General features: G+C 48.1%; 1 protein-coding gene and 1 long non-coding RNA gene across 5 annotated transcripts in view; both read right to left on the bottom strand.

Annotated features, from left to right (window-relative positions):
* Window positions 1-1,781: 1,781 nt before the first annotated feature.
* ETS1 (ETS proto-oncogene 1, transcription factor) overlaps window positions 1,782-22,922 on the bottom strand; it is a 128,394-nt gene continuing 107,253 nt past the window's right edge. For all 4 annotated transcript variants that reach the window (XM_037038298.1, XM_037038300.1, XM_037038299.1 and 1 more), the window contains 2 exons: window positions 6,171-6,289; window positions 1,782-5,249 (listed from right to left, as the gene is read on the bottom strand). In XM_037038298.1, coding sequence (XP_036894193.1) covers window positions 5,034-5,249; window positions 6,171-6,289 — 335 coding nt within the window. In that variant the 3' untranslated portion in view covers window positions 1,782-5,033. The remainder of the gene's footprint in view (window positions 5,250-6,170; window positions 6,290-22,922) is intronic.
* Window positions 6,708-22,403, bottom strand: LOC118981506 (uncharacterized). The gene is made up of 3 exons (XR_005065353.1): window positions 22,393-22,403; window positions 15,596-15,601; window positions 6,708-7,027 (listed from the first exon to the last, which is right to left on the bottom strand). It is a non-coding gene; the product is annotated as an uncharacterized LOC118981506 (long non-coding RNA).

Genomic DNA, 22,922 nt, shown 5'->3' with positions numbered 1-22,922 from the left:
CTGCTTCAGTACAGTGGGCTCGGCTGCATCATAAGAGTGATCACCAAACCCCAGCTGTAGGAGAGCTCCCCAGCTCAACTCCTAGTTTGTGAAGTGAGAGATCTAAGCTGATTTCCTTCAAGCATGTCTTGTATCTTTTAACCTGGTCAGCATGAAATCGGACACTTTGGGGTATAACAGCAACTTAGCAGTGAAGGAAAGCTCTCTGTCCAAATCCTTGACTGAGGGTTGTACTGTTTATTTGGGGGAAGAATGGCACAGATGTGGCCTCAGTTTGGCTTAGGAGTTGTGGCTTTGCCCAGGCTTTCAGCTGAAGTCTAAAGCATAAAAGGACCTCAAGCCACCTTCCTTCCCCAAGTCTCTGAGTGAGCAGTGGTGGCCTGACCGGGATGTCGGACCGGAGCCCTATTCGTGGCCAGCGGGGCTCCCTGACCACTAGACCACACAGTTGGTGCTTAGCGTGCACTCAGCAAACCTCAAGCTCCAGACCTGAAGAAACAGATTTTCCCAAAACACAGCTCTCTTTGTGAACAATTCAGCAAAAATGCACTTTCCAGCTGTGAGTCGGGATTCGTGTTGCAAACGTTGGTGTTAATTAAAAACATCCACCTTCTACAGTTTCAACAAACAGCAAGAGAAAAGCGCCACACAGGATGGGTTCTTGAGTACTCCGCCCCAGAGCACTCGCAAATAGGACTTTACTGAAGTCTTGATGGACACTATCATTCTTCATTTTCAGTCTCCCCAAAAGAGTTGGGGTCAAGGAGGTGAATGTGATAGGTCCAACCTGGCATGGAGAAAATTGCTATCAGAAGAAGCAACGAGAACACCATTCCTGCTCAGAGCATCAGAAAAGATGTTTAACTTCCTGCATTAGCATCAGGAACTTTACCTAGTGAAAATCTGCTGAGTCATTAAAAATGTCCTTCACATTGCTCTTAGTCCTTCAGATGGGAAGAGAATTAAGTGTGGTAAGGCCAGGGACATTGCACATTGGGCGATACCACGTGTTCAATAATTAGGGTGTGAGATCATATTTGCCTGTATTCTCTTCTAAATTTTATTTATCTAGGTTCAAAGAAAGAAGAGAGAAAAAGAGGGAGCGAAATATCAATCGGTTGCCTCTTGCACATGCCCCATCTGGGGACTAAACCCAAAACCCAGGTGTGTGACCTGACTGGGAATGGAACAGATGATCTTTTGCTTCACAGGACAACACCCAATCCACGGAGCCACACCAGTCAGGGTGATACTCATCTATGTATGTTCTTATCACAGTTCTCACTTTTTTGGGAAATCTTTATCTGAAAGGATCCAGCGTGAGTGGGATTAGCAAGAGTGAGGCGCATTCCTGCCTGTGCTTGCTTGCCTCTGGTTGGTTCATTTGTCCCCCTTTCACACATGAACCAGATGGGAAAGAATCAAGCCAAACCCATGGTGTTATGAATGAATTTGTTTTTTTTAATTTCACACAGTTGAAAATACAATATGAAATCAAGCTACAGTATATAAAAAACTCTCCAGCAAAATGATGTGCCAGCATCAGCTACTAAAATAAACAAACAAAAACCCCCATAAGAAATTTTTTTCGCATTAAAAAAACACATAGACACTTACATCGCTATATCTCTAAGCTACCTCAGTTCTGATTTTTAAAAAGCACCTGCTTTTCCTTTTTTTTTCATCTTGCTTTTAAATTTTCAGCTTTTTAAAAAATATAAATTATATGAAAATACATGTTGGAAAATAGTCAAACACAATATAACATCTTTTTACCCCTATATTTCTCAGCTTAAAAAAAAAAGTTCTTCTTAAAAAAAGTTCAATAACTGAGGCAGTATTCCTGATAGAGATAATTTCATTTTCATATATATATTTTATATATGTATATGTATACATATATTTACGGTTCCTCAACACTTCTTTGGAATGTGGATAAGAGCGAACACATTTATATAGACCCCAACAGAGAGAGCAGCATGCACAGCATGGCTAGCAGAGAGAGGGCGTTGTTTTCATCACGAAGATTAGGCAGGTTAATGCTCTAAAACCCAGAGTGTTCATCTCCAAAGTGAGGAAAAGCATATCTGATCTTGGAATGCGACCTCCAATCCCCACCGCCACGGAACCAGGGCTCTGCGTACAGAAGTCCCCCGTCCCCGCATGAGGAAGGGCACAGAAGTGACTCTGAACCCTGCAGCCAAAATGGACGTGGGTTAAGGCATCTTCAGGGAAATAAGGGTTTCTCCCAGCTAAACCAGATTTGCCCCCCCCTTCCTCTGAAGCTAACATGTGTTTTTAAAAAGCATAAATGCAACAATTCTGCTGCATTTCCAGTGTATAAACCACCCACCACTCTTCCTGGGATGGTCTCTGGCCTTTGGACAGAAGGAGAAAAAGCATCTGGCCAGATCAACAAAGCAGTCTTAACTAGTAAACTATCTATAAACACTGAGAATGGTGGACCCAGAGAGAAAGGCATCTTAGCGGACAGGCGGGCTGAGGAGCATGAGGAGGCACTTTCTTATATCTTAGCTGCTACGGAATTATTGCAGGAGTTAGACACTCACACAAAAGGAGTTTTCGGCATAAATATAGTGGGAAAGGTTGATGAGCTGAGAAAATGATGTCATGCCAGGTTGCAAACAGCAAGCCACGACTGATGTTCTACTCTCGCCCGTCACTGAATTGTGGGAAGGCATACCTAGAAAATCCAGGTATTATCTCAGCTGCAGTTTTGCAAACACACACACACGCACACACACACGCACACGCATGCACACTTTTACCAGTGCCCAACTAATCTCAGATCACATAATCTAAGAAAAATAATGTAGTCCAACAGTTCCGCCTAACACTCCCTGAGCAGCTCCTAAAACAGTTCGAGAGCTTCATTAAGGCACCTGCATTTGGAAGAAGATGAAAATACACAGCTGGGCTGATTCTGCCTTTGCTTTCCAAGGAGACACTCCAGTTTATCAGCATGAGGACACTCGAGAATCCCAGAGCCCCATCCCTGATGATGTGGGTCTGCAGGAGGACCTGGGAACAAACCATGCCCTTCCTTGAAGATACGCTAGAAGGTTGTTCATATTGTACTTTCAGTTCCTCAGCTAGAGACCAGAAAAGGCCAGTTCTGAGAAGCCCATCTTCAATGCTTCTTCGCCTCTCTCCCTGTCGTCTGTAAATCCATCCCATGGTCTCCTTTTTCAGTCGGGCATCTATTTAATGGTGGGAGGGGACTGCATTCTGACTGAATTAGGAACGTGTCCTCATTAACAGATGTTGGTCCCTTTTCCTGCAAAACCCCATTTTTAGATTACCCTTCCCAACTGCCTCAGTTGATTAAGTCTGTAGTTACATTATGAGGAAACTAAAAATATATGCAAACCTCGTGGACCACCTTACTGTCTTCATTCAAGCTCCTATTCTTATTTTTCCTTTGCCTTCTAGTCATCCCTCTCTTCTGCATGTTTTTCCTGCACTTACCCTGTGCTGCGGTAACAGACGCAAGAGCAAGACCCCACCAGCAGCCACACTATTCACTTTGCATGCTCAGTCTTGCCGGACATCCGACTCAACCACAGCTTAATAAGTTCTTCAAAGGAAAGCCTTGCACTTCTCCTCCCCAAGACAGCCATGCCCCCTTTGACTGGTATAGCTCCCTTAATTTCCATCACTCCAAAAACCCAGTGAGTCTAAATGGCTTTCTCAGACTCTCTTCAACTCACGTCACGTCTGCTGTTACTCTTTCACTCCCCAATCAGAAAGCTGCACGTTCCTTTGCACTGAATAACAGAGTGGGGGTAGGAGGGAAGCAAGAAGTACGGGAGGCTGGGAAGAGTAGATGTAAATGAGAAAGTAGAGCGTTAGTTTGGAACGACACACATTCAGGATTTCGTTCTCAAGACCTGAGGGGTAATGCCCATGCGCCCAGCTTTTCTTCCAAGTCCTATGTTACAGGTATAGAACCAATAAAGAACAAAGTCAACGTTCCTCCTTCGATATCCTTTCCATGACGTCAACAGTGCTCCCACATTTACTGTGGTCCCAAACCGGGGCTGCAAAATACATTCAGTGCAAGACTTAATGCTTCTTAGCTCAATGTTAAGTCTAAACCCCAAGAATCCACTGATGACAAATAAGTAGAGGGGCGTGATGAAAAATTTTTTAAATTACATTTGTAATTCACATGCACAGTTCCCTTGTTTTCAAATCAACATTACGTTTCCCTTCATCTACACAGCCACACAGGCTCGGGGTCCCCAATCTCAGGGACAGCACGTTGCGTTTCCAGTGGGGTCTATATAAACAGTTTTCTTTCACTGTGACAGAATCTTCAGGCGGCAAATAAAAACAAACTTGCATGATATCGCAATACTGAGACCACCTTAGAGCTTAAGACGATTTTTAAGAAAAAAAAAAAATACTGGCACAAAATTTAATAAAATAAGTTTTAACACACACAAAGAAAACAATTTTGGGCCCTCCCCAGTGAAGTCTGAAGTCCATCTTTGTTTTAAAAGTACAGTAAAAGGTAAATAGTCCTTGGGTTTTGTGCACCCCCCCAAACAAAATGACCTACCCCACCTCCCTGTTTTTGCCTCCCCAAGACCCAGAAACAGAAGCAAGTTAATCGCCTTTCATCTGCCTCATGACTCAAGATGTCTCAATTTCTTTTGGTGATAAGTCCGTAACTCGAGACTTTTTTTCACGGATGATTTTTATAAATCTTTAGACACATAAGTCTCGTCCTTCCTTAAGCCAGAGTCTTTAAGCTTCTAAGAAGACCTTTCTCTCCTGAAAATTTGCTCAAGAACTTCTTACCCCACCCACCCCACCAGCTCTGCTCTTCTTCTCCAATGACGCACAACAGATTACAGCTGCAGCTCGCTTAGCTCCCACCCCTGAATGTAAAAAAAATGAGTTCTGGAAAATTAAAAATAGAATAACAATTAAAAATGAAGAGTCCAACCGACGTGGTTATTCTTTCAAAGGTCTCAGCAGGGGTTCCCTGGTCCCTTTGGGGTCCATCACTCATCGGCATCAGGCTTGACATCCAGCATCGCGTGGAGCTCCTCGGGCGTGTACCCCAGGAGGCTCTGCAGGTCGCACACAAAGCGGTACACGTAGCGTTTGCCCGCCGTCTTGTGGATGATGTTTTTGTCATAATAGTAGCGGAGGCCGCGGCTCAGTTTCTCATAATTCATCTTGGGTTTGTTTTTCCTTTTCCCCCATCTCCTGGCCACCTGAAATTTTAAAAGTGGAGGGGGGGGGTTAAAAAAAAATCTATCAAATAATCCAAACATACATGTTTATATGCCTATACCCATCCGTGGTGACCTCTGATGTTCAAGTAAGTCAGTTAAGAGATTCATGTATGTGGAAACTATTTTTCTGGCCTATCTCTTCTCAGTTGCAGTTTTCAAGAGTTGGGTATGGATGACAGACAATAAAGGTGATTCTCTACCTTGTTGCAAACATAGACCCTGAACTTCTGCCTAATGGAGTTAAAGTGAAAAAGGAAAGCAACACTGTAGATTCTCTTCTCTCCCTAAGTTATCAAGAGAAAGAGAACGTACCTGCTTTGAAAACATGAGATCTCACGTGGGGGACTCGGGGAGCACCGAGCTGCCTACCTGCCTCTCATCAATGGGAAGCATTTCTGTGTCCTTGGGCACAATTTGCCCGTTGTTTCTGCCACAACAGACCATGTTGCCTCTCTTCGTATTTTTATTCTCAGACTTGGGCAGGGCAGAGAGCAACCACTCAATGGACATTTGTTGGATCAAAGAATGAATTAATGAACAAATTGCACTGATCATCCAAGGCCTCTTGAATTGTCTGGCCCCTTTCAGATTCGCAGAGCCACGGGGCCAGGAAAAGTGCAAAGAGGAGGCAACTCACATTTACAAAGGGTTACTATGTGCCTGATATCCTATGGGCATGTCATCAGTTAATCCTAGAAAACAAATAGGCAACATAGATACTTTCTCTACTTTTCCACATAATGATACTAAGGCACAGAGAGGCGAGGTAACTTGCTCAAGGTCGCACAAGTAGCACGTGGCAGGAGCTGGGATCGGAAACCTAGAAAATGTCCCGAGACTCACACAGCCCCTTTCCAGAGCTCCCTCCAACATAGTACTCTGGGGTCACTCCCTGCTTACCTCATCTGGGTCAGAAAGCTTGAATTCCCAGCCATCTCCTGTCCAGCTGATAAAAGACTGACAGGATTTATCAGTGAGTAATTCCAGAAGAAACTGCCACAGCTGGATCGGTCCACTGCCTGGAAACACAAGGCACCACGAATCATTACCCCGGATGCACAGTGCTCTCGGCCTCGAACCCCGGGACGGAGCGCTCCCTCCGCCCTCCTCTCTGTCTCTCCAGCCAGGAGAGAAGGGAGGCGACACACAGCACAAACGCTGGAGGCGGTGCTGGAGCTCACTCAGACTGGAAAGGTGAAGAAGTGCCAACCAAAAGAAGAAAGAACATCCACTTCGACAATGTATCAATTACCTTTCTTTGAATGGCTTAGGGATGGGCCCATTTTTATTGCTAAGCAAACTATAGAAGCAAAAACTATGGGTCCTATCCTCTGAGACATTCTGAGGCAGCACAGTCTTTTGTGCCTTTAAAAACGAAGTCATTTGCCTCCAGAAGTAATAGAGGTATTAACTAAGGAATGTCCCTGCCAGTTCCCATCAGAAGTCAAACCTCGTAAGCACTCCCCTATACAGGGTGCCTCTGGCCCCTGAGTAGCAAGGGAGAAGGTTATTGTCCTAAGCTTATTCAAGAAGGAGTTAGTTGGTTCTTAATATTCCTCTCCACCACCCTCCTGTCTCCCCAGGTCACGGGTACAGGCAAGCACCCAAACAAGGAGAGGAAAGAATCATCACTGTGTGAGTAATTGAGTAATTAACTTGCCGCCCAGGAAATGTTCAGAGGTCAGGTGATGACTATCTTCAATTCTTCATGGGTTCACTATATTCTAATTTACACACACACACACACACACACACCCCTTGTCTCAGCCACCAACACTGCCCAAATCTTAGTTCTGGGAGGCCTGACAATGCTCTCACGGTCCATTTATCATATGCTAAAAGAGTCCTCCTGCTACACGGATTTCCTCTGAAGATCACTGTCTATTCAGAAATGACAAGGCTGCCAGGGAGCCCTGTGTGACTCCCGAGGGCAGCCAGAGACATGGTGAACCGCACGGCTGTCCGCGCTGCGTGGGCCGGCCTGCACGGTGCCGAGGACACCACCTCAGAAGCCATCCAGACAGAGCAGGATGGGGAAACACCCAGCCCGTGTCCATGATGGAAGCCTGGGATGCTCTGACTCGCATAGAGAAACTCAGCTTTTTGCAGTTCTAACCTTTCACCCGAGTTTCAAATTCATCTGATTCAAAGTGAACTGAGATTTAATAAGGAACAAAGTTTAGGTTGGTTCCCTCTCCATCTAAAAAATAAATGCCTTGTAGAGTCTATCAGGGTAACCTCTCATTCCATCTTACACTTCGACAAGGCACGGCCACACGCATCACGCTACTCGCTCCTAAAACCCACCGCCCACTCCTCTCTGGGCACGAAGCACCACGGTCTCACTGTCCCTGTGGAAAAGGAGCTCAGAAAGTCTACATGGCTTTGCGCCAGCCGCTGTTAGAAAGTGGTGGTCCTGGGTCTAGTGTCCAGGCCTCTGACTCCAAGTGCAGGGCCAGCTCGACAGACATCTGTGAGGAAGCAGTGCTGGGCGCGTGCTGTGACTAGACAGTGAAGAAATGCTCCTTCAGTAACTGCTTCCCCGTGGGGGTTCCCCTGCTCCCCCTCTGCACACCCCCAGCTACACAGAAAAGGACACATCACTGCCTCACCCCTCTGAAAATGCGCCTTGAGCTCGTTAAAACCATCTTGCAGGTGGCCTAGAACACATTCAGCAAAGGCCTGTAAAACCAATGAGTTCACACCACCGAAAACTTAGCCTCATCTGCTTTCACCCCTTGTCGAAAAACCACTCAGTGTATAATTTAGACACATTTGCAGGTTTCTTGTAAGTTGACTTAAAGTCACCAGCTACTACTCCCTGCCTGGGCTCACAGGACTACACATGACATTATATAAGAAACCATGGAAAAGCCACCCCGATGGGCAGAAGGTGTAAGAAAACAAACCTCTATTAAGAAATGCTATGGAATTTCTTGTAGTAAAAAAAAAATAAGCTTCAAGACCCCTTGTGACATAATAGGCTTTCTGATGGCATGCACAATGACAACACGCCCAACAGGACCCCTGAGGACAGACAAACAGAGAGATCCACTACCCAAAATTGTGTAAATGAGCCCTGGAGTTGGCAGTCCTCTTTCGAGGTGGGTCCACAAACCGCAGACATAAGACAGAGAGAGGAGTCGCTTTAAGACCCCCTGGCAAAGCAAAGCTACGATTTATTGGGCACACTATGCATCAGACACATGCTATTGTTGCTGCTTCTCACCTCTCACTCCTCACAGTAACCCCATGGAGTAGCTGGTACTGCCAGTGCACATGGTCTGACCATGTCACAGCAGAGAAAACTGGTACCCTGCTAGGTCCACTGGCAGTGGCCAAAGCCACTCACATTAGAAGTGCAGTGGCTGTGCCTGGAACCCACACAGTCTGGCCCCCATATTCTTCAGTCAACACGACATCGCCCCAGATAAGACCAAGATGGGGGATGACATCCGCTCTGCCTGCCTGGTCACACTAATCCAAGGTCTTCTCTTCCTCACGTGTCAAGCAGCCACGGGACACAGGACAGCCCATGGTTCTCCCAACCCTCAACAGCTAATGACCTTCGTGCCCACCCCCACAGGTGACATTTCCAGCCCAGTTAGTGAGGTCTCTTTTTGGTAGCTGCTCACATCACTATTTCGCTCTCCTGCTCTTTACCTTAAAAGCTCTCTCACACTATTTATCTAAAATTCGCTGCGGGGAGTGAGTGAGGGAATTCTCAGTGTCTTCGACGCCGAGACAAGGAAAGGGAAGGAAACACCAGGCTTCTGCCCGGGCAGGTCCCGGAGAGGCAGCTCGGGAGCATGCCCCCGCCATCCACAGCCTCTAAGAATGGGCTGCCGGGAGGCCGAGAAGGGGCTTCTGTTCTTGTCTCCAGAGCCAGGTCCTAGAGGAGGGGATGCCAGACAGAGGGACTGTGGCTGGTCTTCCTGCCAGTGCCATTTCCTGAACTGCAATGTCCACGTCACAGGCTGCATCGTCCTGCCACAGCCTGCTCTGGACATTTGACCCCGGACATCTGGGTATAGGCCAGGGGGCGGGGTGAGGCCTTGTCTGCAGGGGTTTTCCTCGTGTGAGTTTACCCTTGTTCACAGAGAACACCAGACTGTGAAATGCAGGAACTGGGAACCCAAGTCACAGAGAATGGTGCTCTCCAACTCTGCTTCTATTTACACCAAGGGGAGGAGGGAACGTTAATAGAAAAAGCAGATGCCTAAAGAAAGCACAAGAACTGAAGGGGAAGGAACGTCTCTGATTCGCTTCACAACAGCAAAGTCAAAATATCAGTGGTGTCAGCTCCAGTCTCTCTCCCCCGACTCCTGAAGAAAATTCCCGGGAGCCCACCCAGAGCTAAGGAGCACACAGAGCTCTCGGCCTGAGTTCCCTGCAAGGTGCTGCCCACCCTTCAGAAAGCCCTCACTGTGGAGCCAAATCAAAAGAATCCATGACTCCTCTCGGAGTCCTTTCTAGTCCCCCTGGGCTGACTCCTAGACGGCCCTTCAGCGTGGGGAGCAACAGAAATGGGAAGGGCATGGAATCTTCTCCCAGAAAGCGTGTGCTTCCAGGCATGCCTGTTCCTTCCCTGGATTTGTGGATGGTCTAGCCCAGCAGCCTCTTTCCACAGCAGTGTGTCACCCTCACCTTGGGTCTGGGAGGGCAGTTCAGGGCCACGTGGGAGCCCATGCCTGGCGGTAGCTCTGGGATTGGCAGGCCCCCTAACTAGGCAGCCTCACCAGCAACATCCAAGTCCGGGCCCACGGGAACTTCTCGTGTCCTGGAGCTGCGGAAACTCCGAGGGGCTCCTAGGGACAGGCTCTCCCAGGAGATGTGTCTGTATGGCTCCGTGCAGCACCCCAGGGCCGAAGGGCTTCACCCCTTGTCCTTGCTCCAACATATCCTAAAATTGCTGAGCCTCTCCCTCCTTCCGGCACCTCCTCTCCCACCAGGGCCCAGCCCCCTCCACCCACCCACCCAGACCGCTATCCCGGTGACCTCTGTCCCGGGGAGCGGAGAACTACTAAGAATAGTGCCAGTCATGGGAAGGGGAGCTCACATACTAAATGTGACTCACAATGGCATCCCTGTCTGGGGGCCCCGCGGCAGTCAACGGCAGCCTTCACCACGCTGCCCTGGGTGTCACACATCAGGAATCCAGTGGCATCACTGGGAGACTATGCTTCTCAAGTCGAAGCTCTGAGCCACAACAACAGAGGGGTCCCTGTTAGAAGGAAGTCTCTCTCCAAAGACGTGGGGGAGGGCACCACACACATTCACACACCACCCCCCCACTCCCGGGGCCTCCACCCGCCCCCACCCCCCTGCAGTCTGCTCCCTCCTCTCCCCCTCTGGCTACAGCAGGGGGATTTCCTCTGACTGCTTTGTTCTTCTCAGCCTCTAGGCAGAAGGAAAGCTCCTAGCACCACAGGACAATCCTGATTTGAAGAACTTGATACAAGCTCAGAAGCAGACATATCAGGTGGGTACCTGGAGGTGCGTCCCAGGCCAGCAGACAAATCGCAAGAGAATGTTCCCCTCCAGAGAGGAACAGGCACTTCAACTCCAAAGCTAGAACCTCTCTCTCTCTCTCCCTCTCTCTCTCTCTCTCTCTGAGACAAAGCTTCAGGTAAATTCCTACTGATTTTGTTCATGTTTTTAAAGTCTCTTCTCCTTGTCAAGTAACCAAATGGCCTGCCAATCTACCTCACTGAGAGCTGGTTATTAAAAAAAAACAAACCTGCTTTTTTGTGTCCTCACTCTGTACCTAAGAAGGGAGCCATTTAAATGAATATACAGTGATGGACTAGAACGAAATTTTAGTAAGATGCTCGCAGTAGTAATCCTTTCCATTTGGTCATTTGTCAGTATCTTTCCTCTCATTTTCTAGGCTCGGAGGTTGCCTACCCATGTTGATGAACTCGCTGTCAGTGAATTCAGGGTGGGGCTTCCGTTTTTCCTTTTCATTTCAACTGCGAGCTCTCACCAGTCATCTGTGCCCTAGGGCAAGGTGCACGTAGAAGAATAGACTTCCATACCACGCAGTCACTCTCATGGGCTGCCTCCTACCGGTTCACTTAGAAGACCAACCCGATGGCACACTGTGTCCTTCCCTCATTACTAGAACATATGCTCCAAGGGCAGACAGGGGCTGTGGACTTTCACCGCTGAAACCCAAGGCCTGGAACAGCGCCCCACCCACCAACACCCACCATCACAAAGCTGTCTGCCGCTTAATGCCCCCGTGATCAGCTCCCTATACACACGGACCGTGTCTTGCTGCTCCCATCTCCTCAGTGCCAGGTATGGTGGCTGGTGTCTGACAGGGCTCAGTCAACATTTACTGAGTTGTAGTCTAAAACAGTCCTCCTCTGAGGAGACACATAAGGATGGAAAAATCTACCCAAATGGCTTCTATCTCTTAAACTATATTTGGAACCAAGCGGCATGGGCGACTCCAGGCTATGTTTCATCAACATGTTCCCCAAAATAAAAATGACCACACCTCCTGTCCTTTGGGGATTAATGTGCTACTTTGAGAAGCTAATCTCTTTAGCTTGACTCTAAAAGTCAAAGCAAACACTTGGGGGGAGGGGGCAGGGCACCACATTTATTTTAACCTATGAAACTCTCATGGTTGGTCGCCCTTGCAACAGGGCTGACTGTGCCCGAATAGCACACATCTGCCAGGTGGTCCTAAAACGGAGGAACGAGTGGGGCTGGCCCCGCCCTTCCACCCAGGTGTCTACCCACAGCCAAACGATGATGGCGAAAACAGAACACTCAAACCCAGAAATGACCCACCCATATGTTCATCAGCTCCGTTCGTGCTACTGCAGGAGCTCCCAACTCAGAGGGTGGATTGGGGGACCCCAGAGGCTAGGCTGAGCATCACCCTCTTTTCTGTCAACCCCCTTGTAAATTACCATTCACCAAAAAAACAAAAACCCCAAATCTCTCTATTTCCCTTAAGTCCTTGTTAAATGAAGTTTAATGACAAATAAAACAGAAAACAACCCGAGGGTGTCTTGCCCTGTGGACCAAATGCAACCTGAAGCTGCAGAGATGTTCTGCCTGAGAATGAACAATTCCAGCGTTCATATTGCTGGTTGTTTGGGAAGATTTTTAAAAGGAAAGACGGGGCAGGGATCGCTTGCTATTTTGGCTTGGCTTTGTGTCTGTAGGTGCCTTTTCCTCTTTCTTCTGAGTCATGCCCTTCCTTTGCCCCCACCTTGACCCAGTCTCACCTCATCTCCAATATGGTCCGTGTCAAGTACAGTCCATAACAGGCCAACAGGCCTCAGTTCAATGAGTCACTGGGAGGTCAGTATGTTCTCTACATCTGTCCCCTTATCAATGACTAGCAACTAAGGGCAGCAATAAGTTCTACTGATTCAACTCAGAGCCACAAAAACACACTCCAACAGGTACTTGAAGGACACATGAACATAACGACGTTCGAACCAGCATCTAACAATGGAAACAAGTTAGAAAGAACTCTACGATCAGTGAAAACCGCCCTTGGAAGTCAAGTCCATGTTGCTGGCATGTGAGACTCGAGGACAGGAAAAAGCATTACAAAGGGTAATGAAGCCTGTCAAGCAGTACAGGCCTGAGGAGCGATACCGGACAGTGTCCTATAAAACTACAATATTTACGTGTTCGTGGGGAAGCTCGAAATGGGGGATCGACAGTCCTGTGCTTTGACCCAAACGTCCCCCCAATTCATTTTATGATCTTAGACAAATTGGCCTCTCCAGACCTCAGTTTCCCCACTCCTGAACTGTGAGTAGTGATCCCTGCTCCTCCCTGCTTCGTAGAGACATCAATTAAGTAGTCCCAATCATAAAGGAAATACATATATATGTATATGTGCATGCATATATATATTTTACCACAATACAGAACAGTTGCAAACAAAATAAAATACAACAATGAATTTTTTTAAAAAACGAAACAGCAGAAAATATATTTTTCAAAGCAGGCTTTTCAAAGAAAGACACGAAAAAAAAAAAGATGAAATGAAAAGGAAAAGAGCAAAAGCACTAGAGAAAATCAATGATTCTTCCAAGGATTAAGTTGGCCTTTTTATGGCAACTTTGAAAAAGTACAAAGTTGCAGGCAAAAAAGAAAAAGAAACAACTGAAGTATATGAATGGGAAATGCACTCAAGCTTTCAGATAAGAATAATCAGTTGAGATCTGCTAAGGTTAGGAATAACTCTGTGAAGTTCTTGCTCTCACTCAGAGAAGGGAGGCATACAAAAAAGAACAGATGCGAGCTGCTTTGCAAGTGAAAGTATCACAGACATTTATGGTTTGGGGAAATCTTGGCCACAGACAGACTTAGATCCTCTTTCCTCCAATGTGCTTTTTTCCCCCTAATCATTTATGCCCCTCACCAAGCATGCTCTACCTAATTGTTAAGGAGGGCTGACCTGGAGTGCTCAGCAGCATTCCCCTCAAATGTCAGGAGTTGGGCCTAGAAGTGGACCCCGTCAGCATCGAGCTGAGTTGAAAAACTCAGTCTGACTAGCCACCAATGTTCAGGACGGGCTGGGCCCAGCTGACTGGCCCCAGGCTGGCTATGCTGCCCGACTTGGGACAGAGAGAAGCCATGTTCACTGGGGAGTGCGCTTTGGGCCCGAGAATATGACAGTTATGCTCTTTAGCGTGTTCAGAAAAGACCCTTGTTTTTGCTTGGCCTCCTCACACCTGCATGTGTTCAAGTTCACATGTGTGTGGTGGGCGGGTGGGGGAGGGCCGCAGGAGAAAGAAGACTGTTTCTCTCTTAAAGGGGCAGCCCATATTCAAATGCTCCCACCTCTTTTCTCTAAACCCAAGAACTCTGAGTAACCACGTTCAACCTGCCACTCAGACACTTCCTTGGACAGCGAGCCAGTGACGCTCGACTCAGGAAGTGGGTTTCCTTAGAGCTTTTTCCTCCTGATGTCTTCTAGGTACTGATTCTTTTAAGAAGTCACCAGAAATAGGTTAAGTTTGGATTGGAGGGTACAGGGTAAGAATTTTGTTAGATGCCAAGGAAGTGCTTTTTCTAACCAATGTCAAGGTCCAAAGAAAACGTCTTCCTAAGTAGCTAGGTTACAGGAAGAAAGAAAGATGCGTTCACCGATGGGGATTAGAAACCAGGACTCAAGAAATCTGAAGCCAGCGCCTTTTCTCAGGAGCCTCTCAAAGCACCCTCTGGAACCGATTTCCTCCCAGTGCTGAAGTGCCGCCTGCAGCCTGCATCGCAGGGATGAGAGAAATAACTGGTTAAGCACCTTATGGTTCTTTGGGAGGTGAACTAGATCCTGATGGTCACGAGAGCACTGGGTTTTTCAAGCATTTACCCAGCAAATAATTTCTGAACACCCCTCAAATGTCAGGCATGCAGCCAGGTGGGCTTAAATTGCAACACAGAATATGAACAACAGCGTGGAGGTAGCAGAATAAATACTTTTTTTTCTGTTCCACCTCCATTTGACGCACTGAAAATTTAAAGGAGGCCAGGCCGAGAGCCAGCCTTGAGAGGCCCTCACAAGAAACTGCCCCCCTCTTAGCTCTGAAGGTCACACACCTCCACATAGCCATGCCCTGTGTGTGCCTTTCCAGCAAAGCGAGTCCCATCCTTGTCTCCGAGTTCAAACTTTCACATTCACTCACCTTAGAAGGACTTTCACTCTCATTATCTCTCAGGGAGAGGTGAGTCACTCATAAGACAATGCAGCTAGTTAGTCACAGTCAACAATATGCTGCTCTCTGGAGCCTATCATGGGCCCCCAAGAGCATCGGATTGACCTTGGTCTTGGATCCTGCTGTACACCTAACTAACCAGACAGAAAAGCTGCGCTGGTCTATTTGACCACCTGCATCTGTTGGTATATGATGTGCGGGTCACATGCCTGGTGGCAGCCATGACAACATGCTGCTCGGGTCTCTTGCTGCAGGGAGCATACGTGACTAAATCCACCAAGTTCCCACTGAGGCCGAACTGCCCAGGCTCTGTTCCAAACAGGGATGGAGCATGGCGGACACACAGCCATTCCTGGGAGATACAACACTCCTCCACTGGGCAACAGGGACCGGAGGGGGCCTCGTGAGCCTGACCAAACCCTGTCTGGAGCTGAGGGGCAGTGGGAGGCTCTTCGCACCCATGTCTCCTCCCTTCCCTCTCTCCTTTGACAGGTAACAGACCTGCGGCAAGGTCTGAAGGCTCCCCCGCCTTCCCTCGCTCTTCCCCACTTTATCCATCACAGGAGCCACCCAGTAAGTGTATTTCCAGCCTAAACTTGTCTAAACCTCTGCTTCTCGCCACCCCCAAACACACACCTTGCTAACCTCAGATGGCTTCTTCCTAACTGTCTCGCATTGTGGCAAACTTTGAAAGGCATCGTCTTTGATGTTTGCTGTATGACTTAGGAATAGATCCCTTCCCCCCCCCCCGCCCCCAGAACTCCAATTCTCTCATTTGTACAATAAGAACAGAACCTTTCCCATGTGGCTATTGGTGAGAAGTAAAATAATAATAATAATAATAATAATAATAATTACGAAAGAGCCTCGCACACAGCAGGAGTTTAATACCCGTGTGAGTTGGCTGAATAGCTGAGCTGACCTAATCTGATATTAAGTATCCGCCGAACCCCAAGACAGTGCCAGAAATTAGTGGAATTCTCTAAGTAAGAGATACGTTTCCCGACCTTCAAGAATGTAGAATGACATCGGAAAGACAGGCAGGTTGGAGAAGAACATGGAACAACGGTTACCACAAGCACCCAGAGAAGAGAACGTGGCCTGTGCACAGCAGGCCTACCTATGGGTGCTTCCCATAACCTCATTCGTTTCATTCTCCCACCAATCCTGGGAGATAGGAGCTGGCATTATTACCATTTGGCAGACGAGCAATCTAGAGCACAGAGGTGTTAGCGTGCCCAAAATCTCACGGCCAGTGTGTGACAAAGCCAGGACACGCTCAGGCGTCTGACTCCAGAACCCATGGTCCTAACCTTGACGTGATCAGCCCCTGCAACATGACTGCGGTCAAACCACATCAAGCGGCCACCCTCCAGTTTGTCAGCCTGGACCTGAATCGGAAGGCAGATGGGGCGTGGACAGGCCTCCACCCCTGCGGGCCTCACGTGGACGTCGCTTTATGGAGGAGAGGGAGAGGTGCGGCTGCCCTTGAATTGCGTTTCTATGCTGAGGAAGCCTTCTTTCCCCAAAACAGTGAGGGCCATCCAGGAAGATAGGGAGGTGCCAAGGGCAAAGGCAGGAACTTGCGGACATCCGGCTCGGCCTGTCCCAGCCTGGCCAGGGGGAGTCTCCTGGGCCTGTTGCTAAAGGCAGCAAGGACTCAGCAGCCTGATTGAATTTTGCTCCATAGAAACATTTTACTTCCAAGACAGAGAGGTGGAGCTTCACACTGGAGACAGAGTAGAATTCCAGAACAGTCACCACCCAGTTCCATCATTTGCAGTTAGAGTTTGTTAAAGGAACAGTGACCAAAACAGTGTGAACCTTAGAGATTTCCCCCAAAACCAGGCAAGCGGAGGGGAGGGGCGTGCTCAGAAAAGATGGGCCAACTCATGAGTCTGCTGCCACCCAAACTCCAGGCCCCCACTCGGCCTCAGGTTGCTGGAAATAGCACCAGGGTCTGAGGCCCAGTGCATATATGGGCCTCTCCCGCCCCAGAGGCAGCTTGCAAGGTGCTAGCTACTGCAGCTGAATCCAGGCAGTGAGGTGGCTGAGCCAGTGTGGCCTTCAAAGACAGCAGACGAAACAGGGAACCTCTGCTTTCCACGTTTTAAAAAGACATTTAGAAAAAAAACTAACAGCAATGCCAAAGCCTCCTACCACGTGATCTTTTCCTGCAGGTGGCAGATGATTAAGAAAAACTGTCACCCAGTGAATCAGGGAGGCAGACGCAGGGACACTGCCATGCAGGCAACAGAAGGGGACATCTCCTCCCGTCCAGTCCAGACCTGTCCAGAAGTCTGCCTCTCCCACGATCCAGAGCTTCCCCACCAGCCTCGTTACTGAGCAGCATGGCAACCCGCGACTCCAGTGAGACCCCCAGACCCAGTGCACATCCCGCCTAAGAACCCACATCAAGCACAGCCCAGAGAGCAGAACCCCTCCAGCTCCAGAGACACCGGCAGGCAGCAAGGGCTCCATTAGGGCTGAGGGGTCGGCCAGGCTTCCGGCCAGGAGCTAAGGACAGGGGCCTTGAGCCAGAAACAGGAAGACACTCGGTGCCACTGCCTTTCTCATTCCTAAGCTCTTTGCCTCCCGCCCGCCCAGCTGCTGCCCAAGGAGACTCCACACTGGGACCTCGATGGCTGCCTGAGAACCCCGCACAAAATGGGCATCCAAGCTTTCTGCCCCCTTCAACAAGGGAGTTCCTTCTCGACTGCAGTCAAGTCGCTCGACACAGAGAGACTGTATTCCAGGTTGGCTCAGGGAATAAGCCCCAAGTTCAAAAGCTCTACGCTGTTCCGAGTAACAATCCTGTCTTCGTTCACAAGTTTTTAAGTCTCCTGCACAGATTCACACTGCACTACTACTTTTCTTTGGTGAGCCCTCTCCCCTCCCTTATCAGCAGCCTTGGCTCATGCCTGGAGCTTCTTCAGTTGTCGTTCGTGCCTGAGTACACTGAGGTTATTTTGTAATCCAGCTCTCCTGCAGAAAACTGTGATTTCAGGCAATGCTGCCAAATCTTAACCTTTATTCTGAATTGAAGGGCTCTGAAGTACTTCCTTTTGCAATAAAGTTGTTTATTTTCAAGAACATGTATCAGCAGTAGCTTCGGGTTACTGACCCCTAAAACTCAGTTATGAGGTGGAACACCCAGGTTCTAGGTGTGTGGGGACTCTCTCACTGTGGGACTTCGAGCCAGCTCCAGTGCCACCAACAAAGTGGCAAGAAGATTCATTGCAGGCCAGGAGCAATGTGAGAGGGCCTAATGGGGAATGCCTGGGGCTTCTTACTCTATAAGACTGGCACCTTTTCCCTGTCTCAGGTCAAAATATTTGGAAGCTGAATTCCAGTGCGTCCCCAATTTAGCCTGCAGAGAACTGAGGGACTGTCCAGTCACAAACCGACACAGCGCTGTAACACATGACTAACTTTGCACCTAGCTTTCTTCAGGCTCCACAATAACAAGGGGACCCTCACTGCTTCGCTCACAACTGCAACTCAAAGGTGGGGATACACCTGGATATTGACAAGGGCGTTCCCACCAGGTCAGCTCAATAACAACCACAGTCGTGGGAGGGTCAGATTCCTTACCAATAGCAAGGACTGCAATCCAAAATGCAATTGGATAAACTCGATTTACAGAGCAATAACTCTGGACTGAGGCCAAAGACTAGCCCTGCCCCTCCTCCATCCTGCGAACTCCCGTGGATGCAGTGCTGGTTAGCGACCGGCAGGAGACCAGGTTTCCGATCTGCTCTAAGGTGATAACGGAGCTAATAACCAACGAGTATTTTCATTCCTTGCTATGGAGGAAAAATTCGCATGCAGGTGAGACATCTGGTACTTAAGACGCCATTCAAGAGCTACCTGCTGTGCAGATTGCAATTAGGTGGCCTTGCATAAGTCACTTGTTATGCCGCCGCCATCTCTGAAATGGGGCTGGAGGGACAGAGAGAACACTATTTGACAGTCTAGTGTATGGTTGTATAGCCACGGAACCTGACAAAAATCAGAGGTGCCGTGTTTCGCAGGGATCCAGAAAGCCCTTTGCTTAGGTTTGCCAAACACAGAAAACATCGAGCCACTTGCCTCCGATTGTTTTCTTAATTCGACGGGGTTCATAATGCATCTTCGAACGAGAGAAAAGAGAGCTGATTATATCGGTCTGATAACCAGAAGCAGTTCACAGTAAGGTAAGAAGGTACATTTTGGCGGAAGCCAGTGTTGCATTTGATGGATTCCTACCTCGGCTAACAAGCGGGCTTTCAAGCCGCGTTATCTGCCCCCACATCTTGACCTAATTTAACACGTTGCCATGGGAGCCCAGAGAAGGTTGACGCAATTTTCTTATCTTTGGAGGAAGAGTGTAACTGTGCAAGAAAATGTGAAAATTCAGTTTCTAACTGATTTCCACACTTTCAGTGCAGTAACTAGGACAGCGTATGAAGAAATAAAAGGTATTTCTCTGGAGGTGAGACGGGTGAAGACCCAGACTCCTAGTACCACGGTAGGCAAAGGGATTCTGTTCCCAGCTCAAAGAGTCTACGCGTCCACCCTTTCGTTCAGGCCAAGTAGAGGTGGTATCGGCAATCAAGCGCTCCTGCTGCGTGGCCACCCATACTCTGGAGCAATCGAATTGTAAGAAAAAAAAAAACACAAAAAGGAAGGCAAAAGTTGAGGTAATAAATAAGCATGACTTCTACGAGCAATAAAAAGCTTTCCAACAGTTATACAATGCCTTCCACCTTCCAAAGTACTTTTTCAGACTCTGGCGCATCTCAACACCACCGCATAAGCCAGAGACCCACTTGTGCTCCAGTAAACGCCTGCTCTTTGGGCGGTGGAGGGGCCTGAACTGTCCCTGAAATGTACCTGACCATGTATCAGAAATGTGAAGGGGCCACAGTGAAGGTACAGAGCAAGGAACCACCACCTAGAATCAACCTGCAGTGTGGGCAGGAGACTTCCACCAGGCATTGGGCAGAGGACAAAAGCCACCTAAACCTGGGCTGCCCCCCATATGCCTGGCAAATCCTGACTTTCATTCAAACCACAGCAGTAAGAAAATTCAATCCAAGCCTAAACACAATGGTAACACATTGAATTTGACAAGATACTGCACCCCCCAAAGCTTCTAGTGCTTATCTGTGCTCCACATGTGCTGGGGGACATTTGCTGAAATAACTGATTTGTTACAATGGCGCTCTTGCCCCTCTAGGTCTAACACCAAGTCTAGCACTTGTTGGTTTAATTAATTGATTTGGTTGAACTACATTTTCACAGATCTTCTACCACCAAGATAAGGATGAACAGGTCTACTCTGCTAAAAGTAGAAAAGGGTAGAAGGTAAATTTGCCTAAAAGCACACAGTGTGTTAGAGTTGGGAGGGAGCATGGAGCACTTCTGTTTTCTGGCCTATTGTTCTCACCATGGTGTGGGAGAGTACGAAAAGGTCAACGTGCAATTATGAAGGAGAAACAGCCGAATGCTGAGATCCTTAAAAAAATTTTTTTTCCTTAATTCAAATGACTACTTTGGTCTTTGAGGCCTATAATTAATAGTCAGCTTTTCTTTCCTTCCACTCACAGCATGTTTTATTGGGGTGGAGGAAGGAAGGAAGGAAGGAAGGAAGGAAGGAAGGAAGGAAGGAAGGAAGGAAGGAAGGAAAGAAGGAAGGAAAAGAGGGAGGGAGGGAGGGAGGGAGGGAGGGGTATTAAAACAATATATCCAGATAAAGGATCAAACACCACTCAGACCTCCAAGACATATCTGTATTTGCGCTGAGAGAACTTTGGATGCTTTTATCTGTCTGCCCCCAACTTTGGATTGCCAGAGAAGCCTCACGGGTGGCTTTTGGGAATGGCTATCTTGACTGTTCACAAACCTGATTTGTACTTCACACTCATTCCTAGTCCTCAAAATTTCTTTCACCTCTTTCCCTCTCTCTTTAAAGCTGGGAAAGCTCCCCGACTCTCAGACAATTCTTATCAAGATACTAAAATCATCTTAGGCAAAACCCTTTAAGGCACTTTTGTCGGCTACTAGCTCCACAGGCGCCTTCCATGTAGAAAACCCAATAGCTAACACACGCAGCACGTGGGGAGAAGTGTCTGCTTGAGGTGGAAAATCAGGCCTGTCCCTTCCTAGTAGCACCTAGACCTTGGGCAGTGCCACCATGGACCCTTACCAAAATCTCACCCCAGGAAGGCTGACCTAAATCAGGAGGCTTCCTTTGGCCATAACCCAAACTTGAGGACTTAAAGGCAGTTTGTTTAATCTCGTTACCCACACACCTGCCCTAACTCGCCAAACGTACAGAATCATACATGTAGCGAAGGGACAATGATGAAAACTATCAGAGGAGGAGATTTATGGTTGTGGCTGTGGCTGTGGATGGTGGTTATACTGGTGATTATGCAGAGAGGGCAAAGACATACCACGGGGAAATGAAGCTGAGGATGGGATGCTGGAAGAGAGGGTGGAAGTTGTAGAAGGCTTGGCCTTTACGCTCGGGCAAGCAACAGAGCAAAGATTTGTCTGCTCCTCAGGAACCGAAGCAAGCGTGGCCAAGCAGAGATGCCTGCCGCCTCCAGAGTCCATGCGGTCACCTTACAGCCACCTCAGCCTTCCCTTCCCCTCCCTGACTCAGCAGCACGTCCCCCCACCAACAGCGTATCCAACCAGGATCTAGTTCTTACAACACCTACAACTTGACTCTTAACTACAGAACGTTCGTACACCTTGAAAGAGACTTAATTTACTTTTCCTCACTCCAGATGTCATTAACAGAAGTGGGCAACTTTCTAAAAACCTGCTTTCCAGAGAAGGAAAAGGGGTCCCTTCCAAAGTAGCAAGTTTGCACACACTAGCGACTTTCAAGCAAGGACCATGGGTGACAGAATAGAAAGGACAGAGGAGCGGACCTTTCTTTAAGCTCCTTTCTGGCCCACGACTCTATTTACAGATCTTGTCACTACCTGAAAACATAGACATAATTCCTGAGCCCCTGTGCAAGTTCTGAACCGCACTCAGAGACACGTGGAAGGCAACACAGAAGACCCACTCCCGGTCTTCAGAAAAGGAGCAATTTCCCTAAGCTTTGGAGTTATTCTCAACAGTCAGCCAGTTTCTCTAGTGATCACTGGAACTTCACTGACATGAGAAGAAGATGCAGCGCGCTCCGCAGATCAGACCAGGCAGCTCCACAGACACACAGCCTCGGCTGTTTATCTTCAGCCATATGAACGGTGCCCCGACGGCAGCCTTTCCAGGGTGGAGTAACTCACAAGAGAATCGAGGCCTAGACCACAGTCAAGTGATCAGTGAAAACAAGCTGCACTCACAACACAATTTTCAGCAAACACCACAGTCTTACAGAAAGGATCTGATCATGAAGACTAGACTGCCCCTTGGATATTTCTCACACACACACCCCAAACGTTTCCAGGGGGCTACAACCCACTTGGATAATAAATCGGTGTGCTCTATTACCAAATGCTCCATCAACATACACCTTCCTTTCTCCATTGTCTTTCTTCATCACCACAACCGTACCTTTCACTCCTGGAAGAAAATCAGCACTGCAACTAAGTGAGGAGAGAGGTTTCCTAGACAGGCCAGGATCTGACTGAGTTCAGGGTGACAAGGACACGTGTCTGATATGAACAGCCACCTGATACATACTCTACACTACAGAAGAGTCCGGACTGTGGACTGTCCAGTGATGCCTTCAAGAGACGCCGTTGCTGGTTCTGTATTTAGAAAAGCCTCCAGAGAGCAGAGAGAAAAAAGTCCCCCGGTGCTCAGTCACCAGAGTTTCCAGAAACACCCAATGAACACAGCTCCCTTCCCTCAGATGTGGAAAAGGCCCCGAACATCAGTTTTTCCTACCGCTTTTGAAAACAATCCCTTTGGGACAGAATGCTACTGTTTGCTTCCAACAGTCAATGGCGAA

The sequence above is a fragment of the Sturnira hondurensis genome, unplaced genomic scaffold (genome assembly GCF_014824575.4).
Source record: "Sturnira hondurensis isolate 20B ecotype Veracruz unplaced genomic scaffold, ASM1482457v3 Scaffold0024152, whole genome shotgun sequence".
Lineage (NCBI taxonomy): Eukaryota > Metazoa > Chordata > Mammalia > Chiroptera > Phyllostomidae > Sturnira > Sturnira hondurensis.
The sequence above is the reverse complement of the archived record's forward strand: the minus strand, read 5'-3'. Positions and strand labels throughout refer to the sequence as shown.